Raw genomic sequence first — 23,648 nt, forward strand, 5'->3', positions numbered from 1 at the left:
CGCCACTGCGCATGCGTCCGCGGAAGTGGCGGCTCCCTTGTGACGGTTGCTCCTCGGTGGGCGGAGCGGAAGACGTAAGGGCCGCGGTGCGCAGGCGCGTCAACGGCCCTCGGCTGCGCGCGCGCTGTCTGATATCTACCCGGAGGGCTGACAGCTTAGCGCGCCGGCCAGCGGTCCCCGAACCCTCCTGGCTGTGTAGGAAGCTGCCCGGGCAAGGATCGTGTGCGGCACTTGGTCCTTTTCCCTGTCGTTACAGGGAATAAATCTCCCTCGAAACAGACTGACCCGCTCCGAGAAAGGGGACAGATATTCAAGATCCCTTCATCTTCCTTCCCGTGGACACCGAGCCCAGCATCGGCAGCGTCTGCGGGCGGCGATTTTGCCAGGTGTTTGTCACATTGGTAAGAGAACTTAGAACCGTTGGGTATCTCTGTCTTCAGACCTTTCGTGTTGCCTTGGCTATTGGTTGTACAATGTAGCAGCAACTGGTGACAGCACTGGGCCAAAATTACATGAAACAAAAATCCTTGCTCACTGATAGATAAGGCCCTGGTATTGCCTCCAAGAGGATTTTTCCTGGCGGTGCGGAAATGGTTATTTCCTCTGTAGCTCTTAAACTTCCCTCTTCACCTGTACTTATTTTCCTTAAGTGTATTATCATCTGATCGGCGCCAAGCTGCAGATTGGGATAAATCGAGAATTTAAAGGTGAATAACTGCAATTACTAAAGGTTTGTGCAGTTTTGACCATTTGAAGTGCTATGTACCCGCAAGACTTCGAAGTAGTGTAATCCTTATTCCCAAAGGAGGGTTTTGGCAGAGTGTGTTTCATGTTTCAACTTTGAAAAGCTCTTGCTTTCTCCAATGAAATACATAAACTGAAAACTAGAAGTTAAAGTCTGAATATCCGTTTTGGCGTTTGTATATTTAGGAAGTGTTTGCAGAACTTCAATCACTGCTCCCTATTCACACTTCTAGTATTTGTATCTAATATTGTACTTAACTGGTGTTTGTGTGTGTCTGTGTGTGTGTGTGTGAGTGTGAGAGACAGTGCATTTACTATTTTTAATGTGGGGTTATCTGTTCCAGTACTACACAAAAGCCACTTCAAGGTAAAGTGATTTCTGGCATGTTACGATTTTAACTTACAAGTGTTTAAACTATCACATTTTGTCTGTTTTAGGTAAATGGAATTGATAAGGAATTAATGCCTTGACTACTCTGATTTTTTAAATTCATCATTTTCTTTCCAATAATCTTCCAGCTTTGTAGTTGCATGACACTTTTTTCAAGGTGAATGTTAATTGTTGACATTAAAAAAAAAGAATACAGTTGAGTGCTTACTCAACTGTATAACCTGTGTTTTTCATATTTAAATCATGAATTACTGATGTTTCCGTAAGTATCTTGTTTACTTTAGGTCAGTGGTTCCCAATCTCTGCTGCCTATTAGAGTTTTTAAAAATCACGATGCCTAGGTCACACCCACACCAATTAAATTAGATGTCTGGTGGTAGAAACCAGATATCAATAGTATTTAAAGGTTCCTCGGTGATTCCAATCTGTAGCAAAGTTTGGGAGTCACTGCATTAGTTTATATTCCTTCTTCCAGATTTCTGTCAATGTTAAATGAAAACATTAGTTTGTATCCACTGTATGTGAAATTTGTTCTTTCAATCTAGCATCCATACCTTTATGAATGTTCACGAATAGTTTGTAGCATTGTTTTATTCTTGTTTTCAAAAATTTACATGAATTGGTAGAAAATCACCATTAGAAGACTACAAAGTAATTATTACAAGCCAGATCCACTGATGGGATCTTAGCGGTTGAAAAGTTTGAGGAGAAACAGGATATTTGTAGATACTCCCCTAAGATATTAGCTACTAAAGGAAAAATAATAACTTTATAGTGAGATACCTAGCAAACAGTATCTCAACTAAATGATATGCTTAACATCACTAGTATTAAGACATACTGACATCATGTACCTCTTGACATGATACACTGAGAAAAGCAGAACACTTCCATAACGTTCTCGTCCAAAATGCATAACCTAGTCTAATTAAGAGAAAACAGACAAACCTAAATAGAGAGACATTCTCAAAGTAACTGAGTAGTTCCCTTCAAAAGTGTTGACACATGGTCATGAAAAACATGAAGAAGTGTCACAGAATAACCGGTAAAATTCAAGTGAAATATGTAGTGTGAATATTGTACCAATGTTCATTTTTTAGTTTTGATAATTGTGCTGTGCAAAATGTTAGCATTAGGGGAAACTAGGTGTAGGAGAACCATACTACATTTGCAACTTTTCTGTCAGTCTTAAAGTATTTCAAAATAAAAAGTTAAAAAAATTCATGTGAATTCTATGATATATATATAATATATACATGTATTATATATATATGAGCTTCTTATATATATATATAAGCTGCTTCTCTTTTCCTTGAACTTATATGTTATATATGAGATTTGTCTGTCAACTAGATTAAAACGGTTGGCTTTATCCCTCCATTGATGTGCATTATGGTTTTAATTTGCATTTACCTATGACTAATGATGTTGAGCCACTTTTATGTGCCTGTTGACTATTTGTATATCTTCTTTTGTGAAGTTTTCAGTTCTTTGGGGGATGGGTTTTCTTTTAAGCTTTTAGTATTTATTACCTTCCTAAAATTATATCAATTTATTATTCTGCCAGCGTATATGAAAATGCCTATTTCATTCTTGTTATTTTCCATGCTCCCATGTTTATGGTAATTTCAACAGTGGAATAATGGCGATACAATTTTCCTTTGCACTTTAGACTAGGTATCCTTTCTAACTGTCCATAAAATACTGTCTTACAGAAAAATGGCTAATGGGCAAGATCGGGTAGTTGCTCTAGTGGACATGGACTGTTTCTTCGTTCAAGTGGAGCAACGGCAAAATCCTCATTTGAGGAATAAACCTTGTGCAGTTGTACAGTACAAATCATGGAAGGGTGGTGGGTATGTATCACAGTTATTGTTGTAACTGACAGCTACTGTTTTAATCTAGGAATTGTTGCATTATGCTAGGTCCTATTTTTGCGATTTCTGAACTGCTGTGTTTGAGAATGAATAGTAGCATCACTGACCAAAAAGTTTCTACTGTTATGTTTATATTTATAGCCTACTCATCATGTAAATTTTAATTATTTTTGCTTATGATCATGTAATATTTTTCTGTTCCCCTTTTTTTCTAACCTTAGAATAGTTGCAGTAAGTTATGAAGCTCGTGCATTTGGGGTCGCTAGAAACATGTGGGCAGATGATGCTAAGAAGTTATGCCCAGATCTTCTACTGGCACAAGTTCGTGAGTCCCGTGGGAAAGCTGACCTCACCAAGTAAGAAGAAAAGATTGCTTAAGGGAAATGGAAGAGTTGGAAGAGTTCCATGAGGCTAGGAACTGATATTTCTAATTTGTTTTGTATAACTGACATCTGAAAAAGTTCCCTTTAGTCAGCTGACCTTTCTATGTGAAATGAAAACAGATTTTAATATTGTATTTTAGGAACAGTTCAGAGTAATTATAACCTATAATCATTGCTGCCTATAACCTATAATTATTACTTAATATCCTTTCAGTTCCTTAATTACCTAAAAGTTGGTTCTTATAATTAAAACTTAATATCAATTCCCATGTTCTCAAGTCAAAAATCTGAAGTATTTGAAGTAATTAAATTGACTATGAGATTGAGTTTTTCCAGAGATGGCTGAGTCAAACTTACATTCTAGTGCATTATCTAGAATTATTTGCCATAATTGAACAATGTCAAAGGAGCTTACCTTCTGTTTTTTTTAACTGAGCTATCTCTCCACAAATTTTAGAGGGTTAGCCTTGGAATGAGAGACATTAGAGTTGGCATAGCCAAGTTAGGGGTAGGTACAAGCCCCAGCCATTATAGTAATTCTAACAGCTAGTAAGTATTCATATGTCATATGCCAGGCACTGTTAAATTGTTCATTGCAATGTGTCTTAAATCTTACATTGTTATAAGGTAGGTTCTCATATTACCCACCCTAACCAACTCCCTACTCCCCCTGCGCCACATACAGATGAGGAAACCAGTTTAGAGTTTAGAGAGGTTAAGTAATTTAAGTTCACACAGGAAGTAGAAGTCGGAGGATTCTCACAGTACACTAAACTGTGTGGTGTGTGTAAGGATCATGCTTTGACTTGGAACTTGAGATATTCCTGAATTCACCCATGAATTAGAAGTCTAAAGGTGGAGTGTCATAGCCAATCTCACATTGGAGTTATTGCCAGAAAAGAAGACAGATTTGACTGAAGATTAATACCTTAACCCCAAAGTAGAATTAATTTGGCTAATGGACATATGCTACATTGCATTGAATAGAACTTTATGCTGGTAAAGACAGTGTAACTTTCCAGAAATATATTTAACTTCAAAGTGTGATTTAAAAAAGCCACATGCCACCAACTTTAAACTGGATCATTTATTTTACTCTTAAAATTTTCATCAGAAAGCAAACAAAGGCAGTTTTAGAAAATTTAGGAGTGAGTTTATACACCAGAGAGTTATTAAGACCGGGTAATTTCAAATTATTATGTTAACAATTAACCTGAGATGATAGGTTATAAAAATAAAAATGTGATTTGCAGAAGTATATATACACTAAGTTTATCAAATATTCTTGAAAATACCTTGGAGTAATTTACTCAAGAGTCTGTGAAGGAACACCAACTACTGCAAAAAAAAAAAATAGAGCATCGTTTCCTTGCTCTGTATGTATGTGAGTATATTTTGCTCTCATGGTCTTGCATATGCTCCCATTCTTTTTTTTTCCTTGAGGTCTGTCTTCTCTCTAGCCCAAAGAATGATTAGAAGAAAAAAAGCCAAGTCTTTCTCTAATTCTTTCTTCCTCTAATTCTATCATTTGAAAATGTTTTAAAACAATAATTGTACTAGTTTTTATAGATGTCTTAAGAAGTACAAATATTTCCATTTTAATGATAAATAAATAAGTTCAACAGGAGCAAAGTACTAAATTCGAAGCAAAGGGGGAGGGTATAGCTCAAGTGGTAGAGTGCACGCTTAGCATGAACAAGATCCTGGGTTCAATCCCTAGTACCTCCTAAAAATAAAAAATCTAATTACTTACCCCGCTACCAAAAAAAAAAAAAAAAAAGAAAAGAAAAGAAAAAGAAAAATCCACATATTGCCATAAAAAGCTAGCTATATGCAGCCAGAAAGGCTGCTTGTTATGGTTTGACTAGAAGGTACATGGTGAGGTTGGTATCTCCCAGGGAAGGCTGGCTGCCTACCTAGATGCATCACCACATTCTAGGCATTAATCTTCAGCTTGATAAATTGAATGATAAATATATCCAGAAGTGATTGGATTTGGTCAGTTGTATGTGTATGTGTGTTTATATGTAGCGAGGACCAGCTCACAAATCAAACTCAGCACTGACTGAAGTATAAAATCCACATGTCACTTTGTTAATTTGTAATGAGAAATACCATCTTGAGGAAGACCAGATACCTGGGTTCACTGATCAGTGCAGTGTTCTCTGTAAGTTACCTCTTATTTGAAGACAAAAGTAGAAGAGAATACTACATGAGGGGTATTATAAATAACAAAAGAAATAGGTCATCATAGTAAAATGCTTTCTAGTTAAGCTAGTTTGAAGCATTTCTTTCCTCTTTAGAGAGATCCTCGTCACATAGATCCTTGTCCCATAGATCCTTGTTCCTGGTCCAGATGCTTTTTACCTTGGTAGTGCTAGAGTCCAACTAGAGATGTTGGCCTCTGTGGTTCTTTTCCCTGTTTCTGTTACTGACCATCTGCTTGCTCATTGACCCCTTCAGCTGGGTTACTATCTAGTCTCTGTCAAGCCATTTCTCTTTTTAAGGAGACCTTATACTGACTCTATATATTATTGTTCTATTATGAGAGGGAGGGGATGAGGCTGACAGTCTCAATGTTGCCTCCATTTATTGCCTCCACAGATAACCTTTATACTTTTTAGGTACCGGGAAGCCAGTAGGGAAGTGATGGAGATAATGTCTCATTTTACTGCGATTGAACGTGCCAGCATTGATGAGGCTTTTGTAGACCTGACCAGTGCTGTACAGGAGAGACTACAAAAGCTCCAAGGTCAGCCTATCTCAGCAGACTTGTTGCCAAGCACCTACATTGAAGGGTTGCCCAAAGGCCCTATGACAGCAGAAGGGACTGTTCAGAAAGGTACTTCCATAGCATCAAATTGCTTCCGCTTCCTGCCTTTGGAACCTGCTTTGCTTGGGCACGCTGATCCTTCTTGGATTGATTGAAAGGAAAGTTAAACTACAACGTGAATGAATCACAAGGACTCATCTGGAAGGATATACAAATTCTCTTACCTTTCCAGGTATATGGATGTTGAGAAGCTGTGAAATCTATAAAATCAAGTTTCTCGTTAGACATTATTAGGGCAGGATAAAATTATCAGTAGAAGGCTGACTGAGCACTTCCATCATTTGTAGGTTAATTTATATTATTGTAACTTGGTTTCTTCATCATAAGAAGGGTGAACCTTTTTAAGGGGACCTCAAGAACAAGGAGTTGAGTCACTCAAAATTTCTAATCGGTTCTTAGCATAATGTCATCAAAGGACTGCTCAGGGCCTCTCTCATTTTATTTTACTTCTTTTCTCCTTCACAGTGATTCCCCCCACTCCCTTCTGCCCTACAAACCCTCTGGCAATCACTGATGTGTATCTTCTTAAATATATGTATGCCTATAAATTGTACAGTGTTGCTTTGTACATGCACTTTTAATTTTTTAATTTTTTATTTGTTTGCTATTATCATCTTTCGTTCTATCTTTCTTTAAATATAGTTGATTTACAGTATTTTATTCGTTTCAGGTGTACAACATAGTGATTCAGTATTTTTATAGATTTTACTCCCTTTAAAGTTATAAAATAATGGCTGTATTTCCCTGTGCTATACAATATATCCTTGTTGCTTATTTATTTTATACATACTAGTTTTTATCTCTGAAACTCGTATCCTTGTCTTGCCCCTCCCCCTTCCCTCTCCTCACTGGTAGTCACTAGTTTGTTCTTTATGTCTGTGAGTCTGTTTTGATTTTATATTTGTTTGTTTTATTTTTTAGATTACACATATAACAGATAATAGTGTTGTCTTTCTCTGTCTGACTTATATAAATGTGCTTTATAAAATTTGTGCATTTTAGTTACAAGATAGCATTGTGTTATTATAGATCTCATTCTTTTTCTTAATTTTCTTTCATTGATAACTTTATAAATCTATCCGTGTAGCTGTATTTATGTGTAATTGACTGCTTTTAATTGTAGCATAGTCCATGGTGTGGATCTACCTTGTTTACAGACCATTCCCCTAGTGATAAACTCATTGGTTGCTTCTAACTTCCTACTGTTTATATGATGAATGTCCTCATTAATCCTCTTTTGGACCTATGCAAGGGTTTCTCTGGGAAATATTTTCAGGAGTGGACACTAGATCATAGGGTAAACACATACACTTAGTTTCACTAAATATTGCCAAATTGCTCCCTAGAATCGATGTAACAGTTTGCTTCACACCTGACAGTACACAAGAATTTCTGTTTCCTCTATATTCTCACCAGCAACTGGTATTATCTAAATTTTGAAATATTTTCCAATGTGATGGCTATAACAGGGTAATTTGTGTTTTTGGTTTGTTTTAATTTGTATTTCTCTATTTACTAACTGAGGTTGAACTTCTCTTCATATACTTGTTAGCCAGGTGAGTTTCTGCTTTTGTGAATTGCTTACTTGTAGTCTTCAGCTAATTTTCCTTTGGATTTCCTGCCTTTTTTTTTTTTAACAAGAGTTCCTTGCATATCCTAGTTATTAGTCTCTTGTCTATTTTTGACATTTCAAATATCTTTTCCCAAGTCTGTCATCTATTAACTTTGTTTTTACTGTATTTTGTTGAGCAAATTCTTTTGGTCTATCAATTTTTCACCTTATGATTTGTGTGTTTTGAATATCATTATGGACATTCATTTCTACCAAAAGTTCCCAGAGATGTTTTTCTACACTTTCTTCTATTTGCCTCCATAGCTTACTTTTAGGTATTTCAACCATACGGAGTTTTACCTTTTTATTTGATTTAAGGTAGGGAGCCACTTTAATTATTGTTCTTATAGTGAGTTAGTTTTCCCAACAATTATTTATTAAATACATTCTTTATCAACTTCTTATATTTAAGTTGGTCTGTTTCTATATTCTATTAGTCTGTCTGCTTCTGCTCCAAAAACACATTGTTTATAGTATGTATTTGATAAGGACTCCTCTCTGCTTTTGTTTTTCAAAATTATCTTGGATATTTATTTACCTCTATTGTTCAATATATGTTTCAGGCTACATTAGTTGAATTTCTCAAAAATTTTGATGGAATTACATTAAATTTACATTTTTAGAGAAGATAGTAATCTTAATGTTAAATTATTCCATCCATAAACATTTCACCAATTTTTTAGGTCTTCATTTATGTCCCTTTTAGTGATTTTTAAATTAAAACTTTTGATTTATATTTCTGCTGCTTCTGAAATCTGGAATCCAGTATGGCTTCCTTTTTCTTTCTCATCTAAACTTTTGATATACATAAAATATACAGATTCTAAGTGTACACCTTGACTGATTTTCACAAAGTAAACACTCTTGTGTAATCAGCACTCAGATCAAAAAACAATATGAGAAACCTAGAAGCCACCCTTGCCTACCCTCCCAGTCATTATCTATCCCTCTCCCTGCTCTCCTATGTAACCACTGTCCTGATTTCTATTTAGCTTATTTTTGAACTTTATAAAATTGAAATCATGCATTGTATCCTTGAGTCTGGCTTCATTCACTCTACATTGTCTTTGTGAAATTCATTCTGTTGTACATGGCTGAGTTTGTTTACTCTCATTGCTGTGTAATATTCCATTATGAATATACCACAATTTATCCATCTACTATTGATGGATATTTTGGTTGTTTCCAGTTTTGGACTGCTAAGAATAGTGCTACAATGAGCATTCTTGTAAATATCTCTTGGTGAATGAATGTATGCATTTCTGTTGGGTATATGACTAAAAATGCTCAGTTGTAGGGTTTGCCTATATTCAGCTTTAGTTTGCCTGTAATTAGATTTAGTAGATACTACCAAACATTATCCCAAATGGTTGTACCAATTCATAATTCTACTAGCAGCATATGAGAGTTTAAGTTTTTCCACATCTTTGTCAATACTTGCTTTTGTCCACCTGAATTTTATAGATTATTGTTCTAGATTAGAGAAGGAAGCAAAGGAATGCTGTGCATCTTCTGTGGTCCTTTTCAGTTGACATGAACATAGAGTCACAGAGGATTGCAACATTACCTGATCCAGGAGAGCAATGATAAAGAAATCTAAAGCAGAGAAAATTTAGCTCTATCAGTTAAGAAAAGTCTAGAAAACCCCATAATTTCAATAAAATATTCATATTTTTATGTTTCTCAAAACTAATAAATACTAATAAATGATTTTAAAGGAAGGATGTTATAATATTTATTCTTAATATGTGCAAGGCACTGTGCTAAGGAGCTTAATATAAGATAGATACATACATGCAAACTTGCATTTTTTTATACATTTTTATTTGTTTATTTATTTTTAATATATAAACATTTTTTATTGAGTTATAGTCATTTTACAATGTTGTGTCAAATTCCAGTGTAGAGCACAAAAAAATATGGAATGCTTCACGAATTTGCGTGTCATCTTTGCACAGGGGCCATGCTAATCTTCTCTGTATCGTTCCAATTTTAGTATATGTGCTGCTGAAGTGAGCACCAATCTTGCATATTTTTTAATTCTCACAATGATCCTGTGAGGTAGTCCTCTCATCCTCATTTTATAGACAACAGAACCAAAGCTTAGAGAATTATGTAACTTGCTCGAAGTCACATAGTAAGTTGTGAAACCAATATCTGAACCCAGCCTGACTGCAGAATGTGTTCTTTTAGTAGTTACATTATACTTGTTATAGATAAGAGCTAAGGACTTTAGTGGGTACCCCAAATTTAGCTAGATTAGTTGGAAAGGACAATGATAGATGAGACCTGAGATTAGCCCTGAAGTATTGATAAGAGATATTTAAGCAAAGGGGAGCAGAACAGAGTTAAGGAGTAAGAGCAGAGAGATAGAATAAGTGATATCTCAAGGTAGAAACATGGTATGTTCAGGAAATTGTAAAGATACAACAAACTTAGGATTTTGGAAGGTAAATTGAAAGGAGTAGATGGTCTTCAATACCAGTTCATAGAGTTGGGCACTTTATTCTGTAGGTGTGAGAGAGCCAACAGAAGTTTTGAATAGGGGATAAGGTTAATAACTGGTATCTGAGAATATGTAATTTGTGGACACTGTATAGAATGCATTCAGAGAGAGGGTGGTTTAGAAGTTAAGGTGGCCTAGGCAAGAATGAAGAAAACCTTAATAAAATAGTGTGGGTTACAATGGATATGTGAAATATTTTGAAGTGGGCTTTAATAACTAAATGACTAAGTAATGGGGAAATAAAGTAAAGAAGCCAGTATGAGATTTTAAATCTTTAACAGACATAGGGAATTGTTTGGGAATGAGAACCTATGAAGAGGTAGGTATAATAAAAGTTGACTTTAATAGTATTTTGTTTGATACTGTAATGAAAAATTCAAGAAGACTTATTCTGTAGGGAGGTAGAAATAGATTAAAGTTGAAGAGTTTGGGAACAGAGATTAAGAGTTGCATGTACTCTGCATAAGCAAATGGAAATGTAAGCCAGTGCCAGTTCACTGAGAGAAAAAGCACATACACAGAAAACAGGAGAATGTTGCTCTGTATCCACAGTTAGGGTGTTAGAGGAGGAAGACAAGCCAGCAAGGGAGAGAAGCAGCAGTCCTCAATAGTTGGAAAATCCTTCCTTCTATATGCTTATCTTTCGCCTCTTCTCCACATAAGTGAACCTTCGCTTTAAACTTTCCAAGATACTTTGAGTGTATTTTCTTGTCTTGTTCATACCTCATTACTGCCTCTTTAAACCAGCATGTGTATATCTCCTATGTACCTAACTTCCTTGTTAACATAATTTTTAAATGCTTTTTCAAAACTCTGCCTGGTTCTAAAACTGAATAGTAAAGATATTTTCAAGGCCCAAAGTCCAAAACTACATCTAATTTAAATAACTTGTCAGGAGAATAAATTTTCTAGAGCCTCTGATTGGATTTAAGCTGCTCAACTGATGGCAGCCTCTAAAAATACATAAATGCTAACAAATTTATACTGAAGTGTGATTAATTCTGAATATTTTCTAATTGAGTAACAGAATTCTTGGCTGTGTGCAAGGGAAGTTGGAGGAAGAAAGTTCAAAAACTGTAGAGAAAACAGATGTACGTTTAAGTCATTGCTCATGAAAAATAATACAGAATATTTGTTGGTTATTAGAACTCTAAAGTTCAGCCTGGGCTGGAAGCTAAGGCTGCTGGAGTGGGTATGAAGGAGAAACTGATCTCTGTTGCTGTCTGAGTCGTACCACATTCTGGCTGCCATTTTTGGTGAAAACCTACATGTCTAAAGTACCTGAAATCTAAGCATTTCTGCACTAGATAACACAATTAAATAAAAATCCTGATTTTAAAAAAGATGTCTAAATGTGCTCTCTCAACTTTTTCAGAGGAATTGCGAAAACAAGGCTTGTTACAGTGGCTTGATTCTCTTCAGACTGATAATACCGCCTCTCCAGACCTACAGCTCACCATGGGAGCAGTGATTGTGGAGGAAATGAGAGCAGCCATAGAGAGGCAGACTGGTCTTCAGTGTTCAGCTGGAATTTCACACAATAAGGTGAAGGCTAATAGATTTCAAAGAGAAACTTGGATATCTGTAGTTAAATACAGCAAGGATGGATATGAGTGGGGAATTTAAATCACTATACATATGCTTGGAAGTGGGTTTCTATTTTAAACTTCATGTTAAGAACTAAATAAAAACCTAAGTAATTCTTTAACATGGGAATTGACATTGCACTTGAACTTTCCTAAGAAGCAGGCTGAAAAATTTGCTGAAAATGGTTATTTACATAGTTGTATCCAAAGCATTTCCTTAATGATTGAACTAGCCAAAGAAAGGAGGAGGCTAGTCTTTGAATTTTATAAATGAACCTATTTCTTTTCTTTTTAAAAAAGTTGCTGAATAGTCTAGTATCATTTCTTACACGAAGTTGCCTGGGTGTTCTATGCTTCTGTTCCGTGCTTTCTGATTACAGTGCAGTCAGTGTGGGCCTGGGGTCTTCATTCTCTTCAGACTAGGCTCAGTAACTGGGCAGTGGCTGATTATCCCTGGTTACTACCATCTCCTCCTCCTTCAATAAGAGGAAATTTGCCAAACTACACAGCAAGCAGAGTTTTGGGGGCTTTTTTTTTTCCCTGGTTGTGTGGAGGGAGGGGAAACAGAAGTGTCAATATAATAATTTAAACTACACTGTGACCTAGTAGAAGTTCCAGAGAATCTCTCCAATGAATATAAAGTGATTTTATACTTTTCCTACCGATTTGTGAAATGATACCACTGAAGATACCACTGATTCTTTGAAAAGACTTCTTAAGGATTGTTTCATTTTGAACTCTTATTTAGTATAAGAAGATGTTTGCTATTATAAGATGATTTTGAGCCCAGTTTCTATCACAGATACTAAATTATGGTCATCTTATTGAATCCAGGACTCAAAATGGACTAACCATTAATCAAGAAATGTAAATAAATGGGGTAGGGTAAAATGAGTTTGCTTCAGCATTTTCATATGGACACACTGAGAAATACATCTGAAGTTTCTTCTGCAGCTTCCCTGCTTTTTACTCTCTTGGAAGTAGAAGAACCTTAAGGGATAGATAAGGGTGGGGAAAATGATGAAAGGAAAACTGAGAAGTGAAGATGTGGAGAGAACAATGAGGATAAAGATGGGGTCATGTTTTCCACTGTGGATGTTGTGGGACACCGAGGTTTAGAGATGTCTTCAGTTTCTGGTTTTGTTTTTGTTTTTACCATTGAAACCATCAGTTACAGCCCTTAAGCTGTGTATGTGTGTATACGTGTGTGTTAGTATTCATGAACTCTCCGTGTGGGTATTGACAGTAATGAGGTTTTTACACTTTCCGTGCTCCAGGTCCTGGCAAAACTGGCCTGTGGACTGAACAAGCCCAACCGACAGACCTTGGTCTCACATGGGTCAGTCCCACAACTCTTCAGCCAAATGCCTATTAACAAAATGTAAGTATTGACAGAGCACTTTAGATTTCACTCATATACATGTGAAGGACCTCTCTGGTTGTAGTTTCTTCCGTTCTTTAAGGATTAGAGCCGGGGAAAATAGGTACCCTGGAGACAGGAGGGAGATTACACAGGAATATTTGAAAAACACACATACTTTTTTCTTAATGAACCTTCAATTCCAGATTATCTGTGGAAGAAACTTAATCTTGAATTAAAAAAAACCCCTGATTTTTAGCCATATATTTAACTTCTTTCTAGGCTTTTTATTAAAGCCTGTTACTAAATAACAAATAGGGATTATACTTCTTTTATTTGTTTTAATATCGTATCAAGTTGTTCAGGGCAACTGAACTCCCAAATAAAGTTAATAACTAGGTTGTGCATACCAATTATGTGTCTTTGACAAGGGCTTGTAATGTTGTTGAAGGGACAAGATATAACTGTTCAAAGCAACAGTGAAAGTGCTCTTACAAGACTGTAAGTAACTTGAGACAGACTTATGAAAAAGGCATAGAATTTTGTTTTTAGACTTGGCACAATTTGGAGAGTCAGATGAGACTAGAAGAGAAATATCAATTTGGAGAATGCTTTGAACACAAAGAGGGAGAAAGTATAAAGTATTTTCAGGGAACTGGGACATAAACTAGTTTAGCTGGACCATGTTGAGGGAGACAAGTGATGGAAAAAGGACTGAACAGATAGGCTGAGGATAGATTATTAGAAGTCTCAAAGGCCAGGCTTAAGAGTTTTGACTGTATTCTTAAATATGAAAGGTTTTAGCTATGAAAGGATTTGTTTTGGAGTTGGAATTTTAATCCCTAAGTGGGACAGTAGATTGTGTACAATTGAAAGTTTTATATACAGTTGTCTTGATAACTCATTAATAACTTTCCCCCTATGTTTATGCTATGGTTAATCTTCTTTCTAGGTCCTAACTCTCAAGAGTTCTGAATTCCCAGAGTCATCCAGTCTTATGCTAGAAAACCAATACTTTACAGAACTAATGTGTCTTATTTTCTTTGAACCTTCTGGAGAGCTTCTTACGCAAGCAAAATGTCTTATGTCTGCTGCTAACTAGATATTTATGATGTGACCTATAAATTTTTGGTCTTTCTGTTGTTGTTAGCCGTAAGCTTGGAGGAAAGCTAGGAGCTGCTGTTATTGAAATCCTGGGGGTACAATACATGGGAGAACTGACCCAGTTCACTGAATCCCAGCTCCAGAGTCATTTTGGGGAGAAGAATGGGTAAGTGATTTCTAATACTTTTCAGTTATAACTTTCATGGATATGCTAAATTCAAATGTAGACAAGAGCATCAGGTAGTCTAGACCTATCTTGAGGTTGATGTTTGTTCCTCAAGGTAATGTCATTGGTCCTTTTGCTTCAAAATATTAGATCACTATAGCCTGTCAGTCTAATTTTTCCATGTACCTAAATGGGTTGGTAGATAGGAACTGTTACTTTGATGCTCAGGTATGTTTGTGTACAACATTTATGTGTGCTGAGATGCTGATACTCCCTTAAAATCCTTGTATTTAGGCTTAGTAAGTCCCAGAGAAACTTGGGAATATGAAATCTGTGGCTTCTTGGCACTTTTCCAAAAATGCAAATGATGACATGGCTTTAGAAAACATAACCAGTGTTGTTCTCCTTGGCAATATATTGTACTGGAATTCACTGGGAAGGGCAGGGATTCTGTTAGAGATGAAGTATACTTAATTTTGAACAAATGTTTCCTTTTTCATGAAAGGGGTAAAAGATAGTGTAATATAGGTATTTTGTTTTAACGAGAATAATCATTCGCTTTCACCTTTAAACCTTTTTGCTGGTTTTATTAGATCTTGGCTATATGCCATGTGCCGGGGGATTGAACATGATCCAGTTAAACCCAGGCAAATACTCAAAACCATTGGCTGTGGCAAGAACTTCCCAGGAAAAACAGCTCTGGTTACTCGGGAACAGGTAGGCAGACATTCTTGATAGAACTTGCCTCTTTTAAGGGAGTGAGTTGGTAGTTTCAGTAGCTGTGGAAGGTTTAATATTTACATGGAACCTGTATGCTATAAACTATGAAGGGAATAGAAGTTCTTTTTTGTGTTGAAAATTGACTAATTTAACCTGTAATCTACTTTTTTCCCCTTTCTTCTATCTAAAAAGAAATAGAATGGAACTGACTGAAGTTCAAAATGAAATTACTCATTTTTTGGTAGATGAAAACTTGGGAGGCCAGGATATTGTCCCTCAAGTTTGTGTCTTTTCTCAGAGCTGGAACATGCTGGAAATTCACCTGATGGCATGCCAGCAGGAAAAGAAAATGAAAATTGTGAGCTAGGGCAGGTCAGAGTACTTAATTTTCTATGATCTGGTGATCCTTATGGGGAAGCCTTTGTTGCACATTTCCATTTGGGGGAGAACTAAACAAAACCACCACTTAGTCCTATAATAAACCGAGAGTTTTTAAATTTTTGAAAAACTAAAGTTTCAATACCTTTTCTAGGTACAATGGTGGCTTTTGCAATTAGCCCAGGAACTACTGGAGAGACTAACCAAGGACCGAAATGATGTAAGATTTTTCTTTCTATATTCCTGGGGTGAGCTTTGGGATTTAAATACCAATTACTACTTACCTTATGGAGTAGAAACAGAGATACAAAAAAAATACCAGGAGGAACTTTTAAGAAATCTTTTCTCTTTTTCCATAAAACTCAATATGATTTTCCAAAGCCTAGATCTGTGAACATAAGACCTGACCACTCCTGTCTCCCTCGTTACCATTTGCTTTTACTTTTTTGTATATTATCTAAATCCTCCTGCAACTCTGAATATACAGTGGGTCTTCATCAGAGTACAGACCATTAAGCCGGACATTTAAGGATTGGAATGTAAATTACTGGGCTTAAACATCATCCATGTGACAAAGAAGTACTTGCAGTTTTAAAGAGAGTCTTAACTCAAAGATTTGACATCTGATTAGTTTCTTTTTCTTCTCTCTTTAAAAAAGTTTTATTGATACATACATATATATATTACATACCATAAAATTCACTCATTTACAGTACATATTTAAGAGTTCCTCAAATATTTCATAATCAATTTAAGAACATTTTCATAACCCAAAAAAGAAATCTACCCATTAGCAGTCACTCCCCCTGTCCTAGGCAACCACCAGTCTGCTTTCTGTCTCTAAACTTACTATTCTGGACATTTCCTATCTATGGAATAATGTAATAGTGACTTTTTGTGACTGGCTTGAAATATTTCAGTTAACATATTTTCAAGGTTCACCCATATTGTAGCATGTATCAGTACTTTATTCCCGTCTATGGATATACCGTATTTTATTTATCAGTTCATCAGTGAATGGCTATTTGAGTTGTTTCCACTTTTTGGCTATTATGAATAATGTTGCTATGAATTTTTGTGTCGACGTGTTTTCATTTCTTTTGTATATATACCTAGGAGCAGAATTGCTGAGTTACATGGTAATTCTGTGTTAGCATACCAGACTGTTGTGGCACTATTTTACATTCCCAGCAGTGTAAGAGGGTTCTAATTTCTCTATTATCTTTGCTATTATCTTTTTAAATTTTAGCCGTACTAGTGGATGTAAGGTAGTATCTCATCGTTTTAAGGTGCTTATGGGCTATTTTCTTAGAAGAAATGTCCGTCAAAATGCTTTGCCCATTTTTGAAATGGGTTGTCTCTTTATTGAGTTTTAAGTTTTTTTTTTTAACTTGGGGGGTAATTAGGTTTTTATTTTTTAATGGAGGTACTGGGGATTGAACCCAGGACCTCGTGCATACTAAGCATGTGCTCTACCACTGAGTATATGCCCCCCTCTCTGAGTTTTAAGAGTTCTTTATGTATTCTGGGTGCAAGTCCCTTGTCAAATATGTAATTTGCAAGTATTTTCTCCCATTCTGTGGATTCTCCTTTTCCTGATGGTATTGTTTAATGTATCCTCTCCTGTTGAAACATAAACTATATACTGTCAGGGAGTATCTATAATTACCTGTTTGCCCCTTTTTAGCTGAGGTGGTGGTAAATGTTTGTTCTTTGGTAGGCAACAAAAGGAGGCATACAATTCCAGTTGTGTTATGGGCCTATTTGACTTTTCCCACTAGGTGTCGCTCTGTTCTCATCTCCTTATTCTATAACCACTTTGATTTGGTCTCTGGCTACTTCTCTGACCTCATGTCCCATCATCTCCCTCGATGGCTCCCCCTCTAGCCTCCACTCCACTGGCCTCCTTCCCATTTAACACACCAAGTAAATTTCACCTTAACTTTTTCCCCAACTACCCTGTCACACCAGCAGTCTCCATCACTCTCTGCCTTATTCTGCTTTTGTTCCATTGCACTTTGTAGTCATTCTATTACACGCCTACTTGTTATACATAACTCCTACTACAAAAGGAGACCATGAGGACCCAGACTTTATTTTGTTCCCGCTTATATCTCTAGATCCTGATACATAGTAGGCATTCAGTTATGGGTTTTAGTCAACAAGGACGGCTTTGTTATTGCTAATTTGTATTCTCTTGAGATATACAAATCTGTACAAATTGTATTTACAAAATGCACGAAGTGTATTTTTACCTAAAAAAACAGCCGCTGCTCTTGGTGTGTTTGCCTTAGGGGTATTTCTTCTCACTAGGATCTTTTGATTTTGAGGGAATCGTTACGTATGCTTTAAACTTTCTTGCTTCTTGACCCTTATTTCTTAGTTTGCTTTGCATCAGCAGTATTCAGAAGCTCAGACTTCACTGAGAAGTGAATCAGTGATCTTGCTGTCTAGAGCAGGCTCACTACATTGTATCTTCTATAGATGGGCTCTAAGGAGGTGCTAGTGCAAACTTCTGCTCTTCTTAAGCCTAAGAGCATCAGGACAGATTAAAGAATAGATCCACTACTTAATCCTGACATCCTGGCTTGGACCTCCTTTCAGTTACTTATATGAACCCTTCCTTCAGTCACGGAATGTAGTACTGCAGGTATTTGGTATAATCTTCCTGCATGGACCCCACAAAAAACACTCAGGAGAATCCATTTTCATTTATTCTGTCCTGTTCCCATCACCTATCAAAATACCCTAGATATTCTAATGTTCCATCATCCAATTTATGTCTTCTCTAGTTAATTCTTAGACTCAAAAACAGCACAAAAATGTTTAGATTAAACCTATTTCCAAACCATTCTGTCACCCTGGTTCTTTTAATTTCCTCTCACACAGTTCAGTATATAGAATCCAGATGCTCAAGGTAATTTTAGTTCTGTCTCAATCCTTTTACACCCACAGAATGACAGGGTGGCCACTCAACTGGCAGTGAGCATTCGTGTACAAGGGGACAAACGTCTCAGCAGCCTGCGCCGCTGCTGTGCCCTTGCTCGCTATGATGCTCACAAGATGAGCCAGGACGCATTTGCTGTCATCAGGAACTGTAATACTTCAGGGACCCAAACTGAATGGTGAGTTTCCTTCCAGCTCATCTGCTTTTGAGACTTATATATATATATTTAAAGCTTCCCAGCTGGGGTAGGACCAGGAGGATGGTCGTGCACTCAGGGAGAGAACACAGTAGAAGCAGCAGAAACGAGGCAGCTCAGCTGCAGCTTCTCTGCCTACATTTGGTGCATTCCAGTGCCCAGGGGTGGGTTTGAGAGGCACAGTGAACCAGTAATATCCCTGCCTATATCAATTTGCCATAGTCAGGAGAACGACCAATTGTACTTGGGAGTATAGCACTCAAGCTTCAAGAATACACTTGGGAACTTCTCTCTCAACTACTTGGTTGTTCTACTAGCAGCTTCTTTCGTAATGAAAGTGATCTATATTCACGGGAATCTCTAACATCCCAACTCAGTTATAAGCTCCACTGGTGTAATACTCCCATTGCATATTAATAAAATTCACTTAAGTTGGCTATGAAAGATAACCAAGTATATGACTGCAGTGTGTTCATCTACTGTCCAGATATTAATGATTTTCAGTATTGGAATCCCTTAATTATTTATTTAACATAGCCTCTTAAAGGATTGAAAAAAGTATTCCAAATTCACAATGGAAATATAATTACGTGAGAAAGATAAATTGGTTGCTTATAGGTCTATATTGGAGATTGTAAAAGGAAAAGTTTAGTTAGCCATCTGAGTTATTTCTTGTCTGAATATATGGGCATTACTATTATATTTACAGACCTACAACATGATGTGTTCTCTAAAGTTAAAGTTTTTGTTCTTTACTTAGAATAATTTTACTTTAATTTCCTAGTATATTTTCACACATTGATACTTTAATTTCCTAGTATATTTATTTTCAAACTTTGAACACTTTTACTGAACTAAATGATAATTGTGATACTATGTTCACATGAAACCTTATAAATTGATAGACTATAACAAGTACTCCTCACCAAGAGTGTGAAAGTTATCGAGAGGGAAGCATCAAAATTATCTGATTATAAGATTGTCCCAAAGCATGAAAGAGGAGAATAGTTGAGATATGGTCTTTTTTTTAATTTATGGTGGGGGGAGGTAATTAGGTTTATTTATGTATTCATAGAGGCAGTACTGGGGATTGAACTCAGGACCTCATGCATGCTAAGCATGCGCTCTACCACTTGAGCTATACCCTCCCCCTTGAGATACAGTCTTAATTTTAAAATAGCATTTACTTTTTACCTCATCGAGGGACAAATCTGTATATAAAAGCACATTTCATCTTCTGAAATTCTACTCATGAAAATTTATTTGGGTAATTAGACATAATGAGGAACTTTATGACAGGAATTTCTTGAAATGTTTCTTAGACCAGGCTGGGTAACCAGAAACAGCTGTGAAATTTCATTCTCTAGAAATTCTAGAGTTGAAAGTCTGTCAGAGTTCGTTAGATGGTATCATCTTTAAAAACAGGAGGATGCTGGGGGAGGGTATAGCTCAAGTGGTAGAGTATATGCTTAGCATGCACGGAGTCTTGGGTTTAATCCCCAGTAACTCCTCTAAAAATAAATAATAAAACCTAATTACCTCCCCCTTACCACTCCCCAAAATAAAATAAAAACAGGAGAATGCATAAGAGGGTTTTTTTTTTTTGCAAAAGTCTTTCCAATCTAAATATTCTAAAGCTTTTTTGTTGCCCTGAATAGTTTCTTGCCCTACCCCTGAATTACAGTGACTCTGCAGCAGTATCTGATAAAAACAAACCCAGCTGTCAAGGGATCCAGCTTACATATGTCTGACTTGGTAGGTGTTCACCAAGTCAGTGATTCTGAAAGTCTGGTCCTAGACCAGCAACATCAGTATCACCTGGGAACTTGTTAGAAAGGCAAATTCTCTGCCCATCCCAGATCTGTTGAATCTATATTAATCCAGTACACCCTAAAGTTTGAGAACCACTGCAGTAATGACTTTCTTTTGTGGCAGAACCAGAATCCCAGTCATTTACAAATTGAATCTGTGACCTGGTGCTAATCTTGTTCTTTTACTTTCTATACAGGTCCCCTCCCCTTACAATGCTTTACCTCTGTGCTACCAAATTCTCTGCCTCTGCCCCTTCACCTGGCACAGACATCACCATCTTCTTGAGCAATGACCCAAGTTCTCTGCCAAAGGTGCCAATGACCACCAGTTCAGAAGCAAAGACCCAGGGAAGTGGCCCAGCAGTGACACCCACTAAGAAAGCAGCCACTTCTCTGGAATCATTCTTCCAGAAAGCTGCAGAAAAGCAGAAAGTCAAAGAAGCTTCACTTTCATCTCTTATTGCCACTACCCAGGCTCCTATAAGCAGTTCACCATCAAAGCCCTCATTACCTTTCCAAACCAGTTGTACTACAGGCACTGAGCCCTTCTTTAAGCAGAAAAGTCTACTTCTAAAGCAGAAACAGCTTAATAATTCTTCAGTTTCCTTCTCTCCACAAAAACAACAGTCCAGCCCTAAAGAGTCACCAAACTATCTTCCAACAGAGTATCCAGATTGTGCCCCTGTCTGTGAAAAAGTGTTGCATCTAGAATCCTCTAAAGGAACTCCTGCAGAGATGGATTTAGCCCAGAACAGCCTAAGCAGGCTTGCTTCTTTAACTTCCAAGTCTGCTCTAGAAGTGGCTCAAAAGGCAGCTACCACCCCCAGTCTACTGGCTGCTGAGGACCAAGTGCCCTGTGAGAAGTGTGGCTCTCTGGTGCCTGTATGGGAGATGCCAGAACACACGGACTATCATTTTGCATTGGAGTTGCAGGAAACCTTTTTGCAGTCCCACTCCTCAACCCCCCAGGTTGTTCCTGCCAGTTCTCCTCAAAGCAAAAGAAATCCCAAGAGCCCTTTGGCCTCCAATAATAAACGCCCTAAGCTGGAGGGCATGAAGACACTGAAATCATTTTTTAAGCCATTAACACAATAGTGCTGCCCTCATGCTTGCTGCAGGGTTTTAATATTTTACCTGTAACCTCGGAGACAGAAATATGTTAACTTCTCAAGGAAATTTATAACTTTATGAAATTTTTAATAAGAAAAATAATCAGGTTAGACGCTGAGTTAAGGCTCCCATCTCTTTATAGGAATGGATTCTAATTCTATTGCTGATAGGGAAGTAAAAATTCATCTTCCAAAGATACAACTGTTTTCAGTTTTTAATTGTTAGCATTTAGGGAAGCAGTGTCATGTAGTTAAAAATGTCTGGACATCAGAGCCTAAGAGATCTGGTTCCAAACCTGGCTCTGCCTCTTGGAACAGGGCCTCCAGCAAGTCACTTTCCTCATTTTCCCTCATCTGTAAAATTGAAACAATACTTTATATTACTGAAGATTAGGGAAAATGTATTTAAAGTATGTAGCTTAAAGTTGGCACAGAAAAGGAACTGAGTAAAAAAAATTTTAAATTTGACTAAAGTGTGAGATTTAAGAATGTAAGGTGAACACTTGAAACTCTAAAGTGGTAACTAGTTTAGGGCAGGGCCCTGTACATAGAAGCCACTCAATAAATACTGAGTTTCATTCAAGTAAACCCTTTTATAGCCACAATTTTAGCCACTGGCCCTTCTACCTCTTGTATTTTGTTCTAAGGTAGAATAAGATTATTACTGGACCAGTTCAGAAACTCTGTTTAGTCATGATCAGAACGAGGTCATCTCTAGGACCTTGTTACTCCAAGTGTGACTTTGAGGAACAGCAGCATCAGCACCACCAGGGAACTTGTTACAGTCTCAGCCTTACCCCCACCCCACCTGAAGTTGTATATTAATAAATTTGAGAAATACTGATACAACAACAGCCCATCAGGTTTGTAAAGGGTAATGTCATTTCCTTAAACCCTAAATACAAATTTAAGAGCTAAGTGCTTGGGCTTTAGGGTCGCTGGCATGTTCATCTCCCTATTGAAGTGTGAATATTAGCTTAGGGTTTTAAGTGAACTACTATAGCTTTTTTATAACTTGTCCATGTTTATAGTACTGTATTCTTAATCTCCATTTTTATATGTGGAAAGTCAATTTTGGCTTTTCTAATATGGGAAACCTTCATTACACAGCCCAACTGAGGGGGGAGGGGGGAGGATAAGAAGGTAGGGAAAATGGCATATATATCCCCCCTCCCATACATGCACTCAAACCAACTGCGTTTTAAAATTATCCATCCACTGGGGGTCTGCAGTTTGAAAGGGGAACATTTGAAAACCATTGGGTCTAGCAAGAAATGATTTCTTCCCCCAAAGATACTTTACACTTTTGTGGCAGTTAAATATCTAATAAAAGACAGTACTTACTGTGTACATGGCCTTTTCCCTACTAGGTTTGTAGATTTCTTAAAGGCAAGAAAGGAAGAAGGGTGAATGAGTTATCAGATTGGTTCTTCTTCACAGTGCCTTGCACAGAATAGGTGCTTGATATTCATTGGATGAAATGTATATAGTGAACATTTTAGATTACCAGAACTGGAATAATACAAACCTACATACTACTAGGTTGGGGGCGGAATCGCTCCTTTATACGCCTTTTTATCCTCCTGAATGTTCCATTAATATAGCAAAGTGCCTCACTAGTTCCTGAAGATGTCTCATTAAGTACTGAAATCATTTCCCAAAGCTTCCTTTCTTAATCCAGGGAAAAGTTTTTTAAAAAAATCTCTTTTGGGTGCTATACAGATCAATTTGAACATATTTTTAACACTTCAGGCGACTGGAAGGAGTCATACAGAAAAGTAATGTGGTAGAAACTGTGGTTTCATTGGACTTCTAAAGGCCAAGACAGGTAGTAGGCAGGGGTGGGGAGAACACTAGTAAATAACCAATAGAGACAATGCCAACAGCACACCTCATTTTCCTGGGACTGGCAGCCCTGCCCCAGC

The 23,648-nt window shown here is 36.9% G+C and overlaps 1 protein-coding gene and 1 non-coding gene across 3 annotated transcripts; one reads left to right on the top strand and one right to left on the bottom strand.

The window, feature by feature from the left end:
- The first annotated feature begins 9 nt into the window (after positions 1-9).
- Positions 10-23,071, top strand: POLH (DNA polymerase eta). 2 transcript variants are annotated; one of them, XM_010973805.3, is made up of 11 exons: positions 10-401; positions 2,851-2,991; positions 3,234-3,368; positions 6,020-6,237; positions 11,722-11,891; positions 13,210-13,313; positions 14,443-14,562; positions 15,156-15,279; positions 15,815-15,880; positions 18,616-18,785; positions 20,812-23,071. In XM_010973805.3, exons 2-11 carry the CDS (start codon positions 2,855-2,857, stop codon positions 21,707-21,709), a joined length of 2,142 nt encoding a protein of 713 aa, XP_010972107.1. In that variant the 5' UTR covers positions 10-401; positions 2,851-2,854; the 3' UTR covers positions 21,710-23,071. The 2 variants fall into 2 exon arrangements, with proteins under 2 accessions (XP_010972107.1, XP_074204881.1); XM_074348780.1 differs by lacking the exons at positions 10-401; positions 6,020-6,237 and having other exon boundaries at positions 2,852-2,991.
- LOC123613952 (U6 spliceosomal RNA) lies at positions 9,754-9,860 on the bottom strand. Its single transcript, XR_006721392.1, has one exon. It is a non-coding gene; the product is annotated as a U6 spliceosomal RNA (small nuclear RNA).
- Positions 23,072-23,648: the final 577 nt, after the last annotated feature.

The sequence above is a fragment of the Camelus bactrianus genome, chromosome 20, assembly GCF_048773025.1.
Source record: "Camelus bactrianus isolate YW-2024 breed Bactrian camel chromosome 20, ASM4877302v1, whole genome shotgun sequence".
NCBI classification, from domain to species: Eukaryota; Metazoa; Chordata; class Mammalia; order Artiodactyla; family Camelidae; genus Camelus; species Camelus bactrianus.

Bases quoted from the DNA above. Each gene is read 5' to 3' on its own strand.
- POLH (XM_010973805.3), top strand. From the start codon at position 2,855: ATGGCTAATGGGCAAGATCGGGTAGTTGCTCTAGTGGACATGGACTGT. The intron at 2,992-3,233 runs GTATGTATCACA...TTCTAACCTTAG, and splicing joins AAATCATGGAAGGGTGGTGG to AATAGTTGCAGTAAGTTATG. The intron at 15,881-18,615 runs GTAAGATTTTTC...TTACACCCACAG, and splicing joins TAACCAAGGACCGAAATGAT to AATGACAGGGTGGCCACTCA.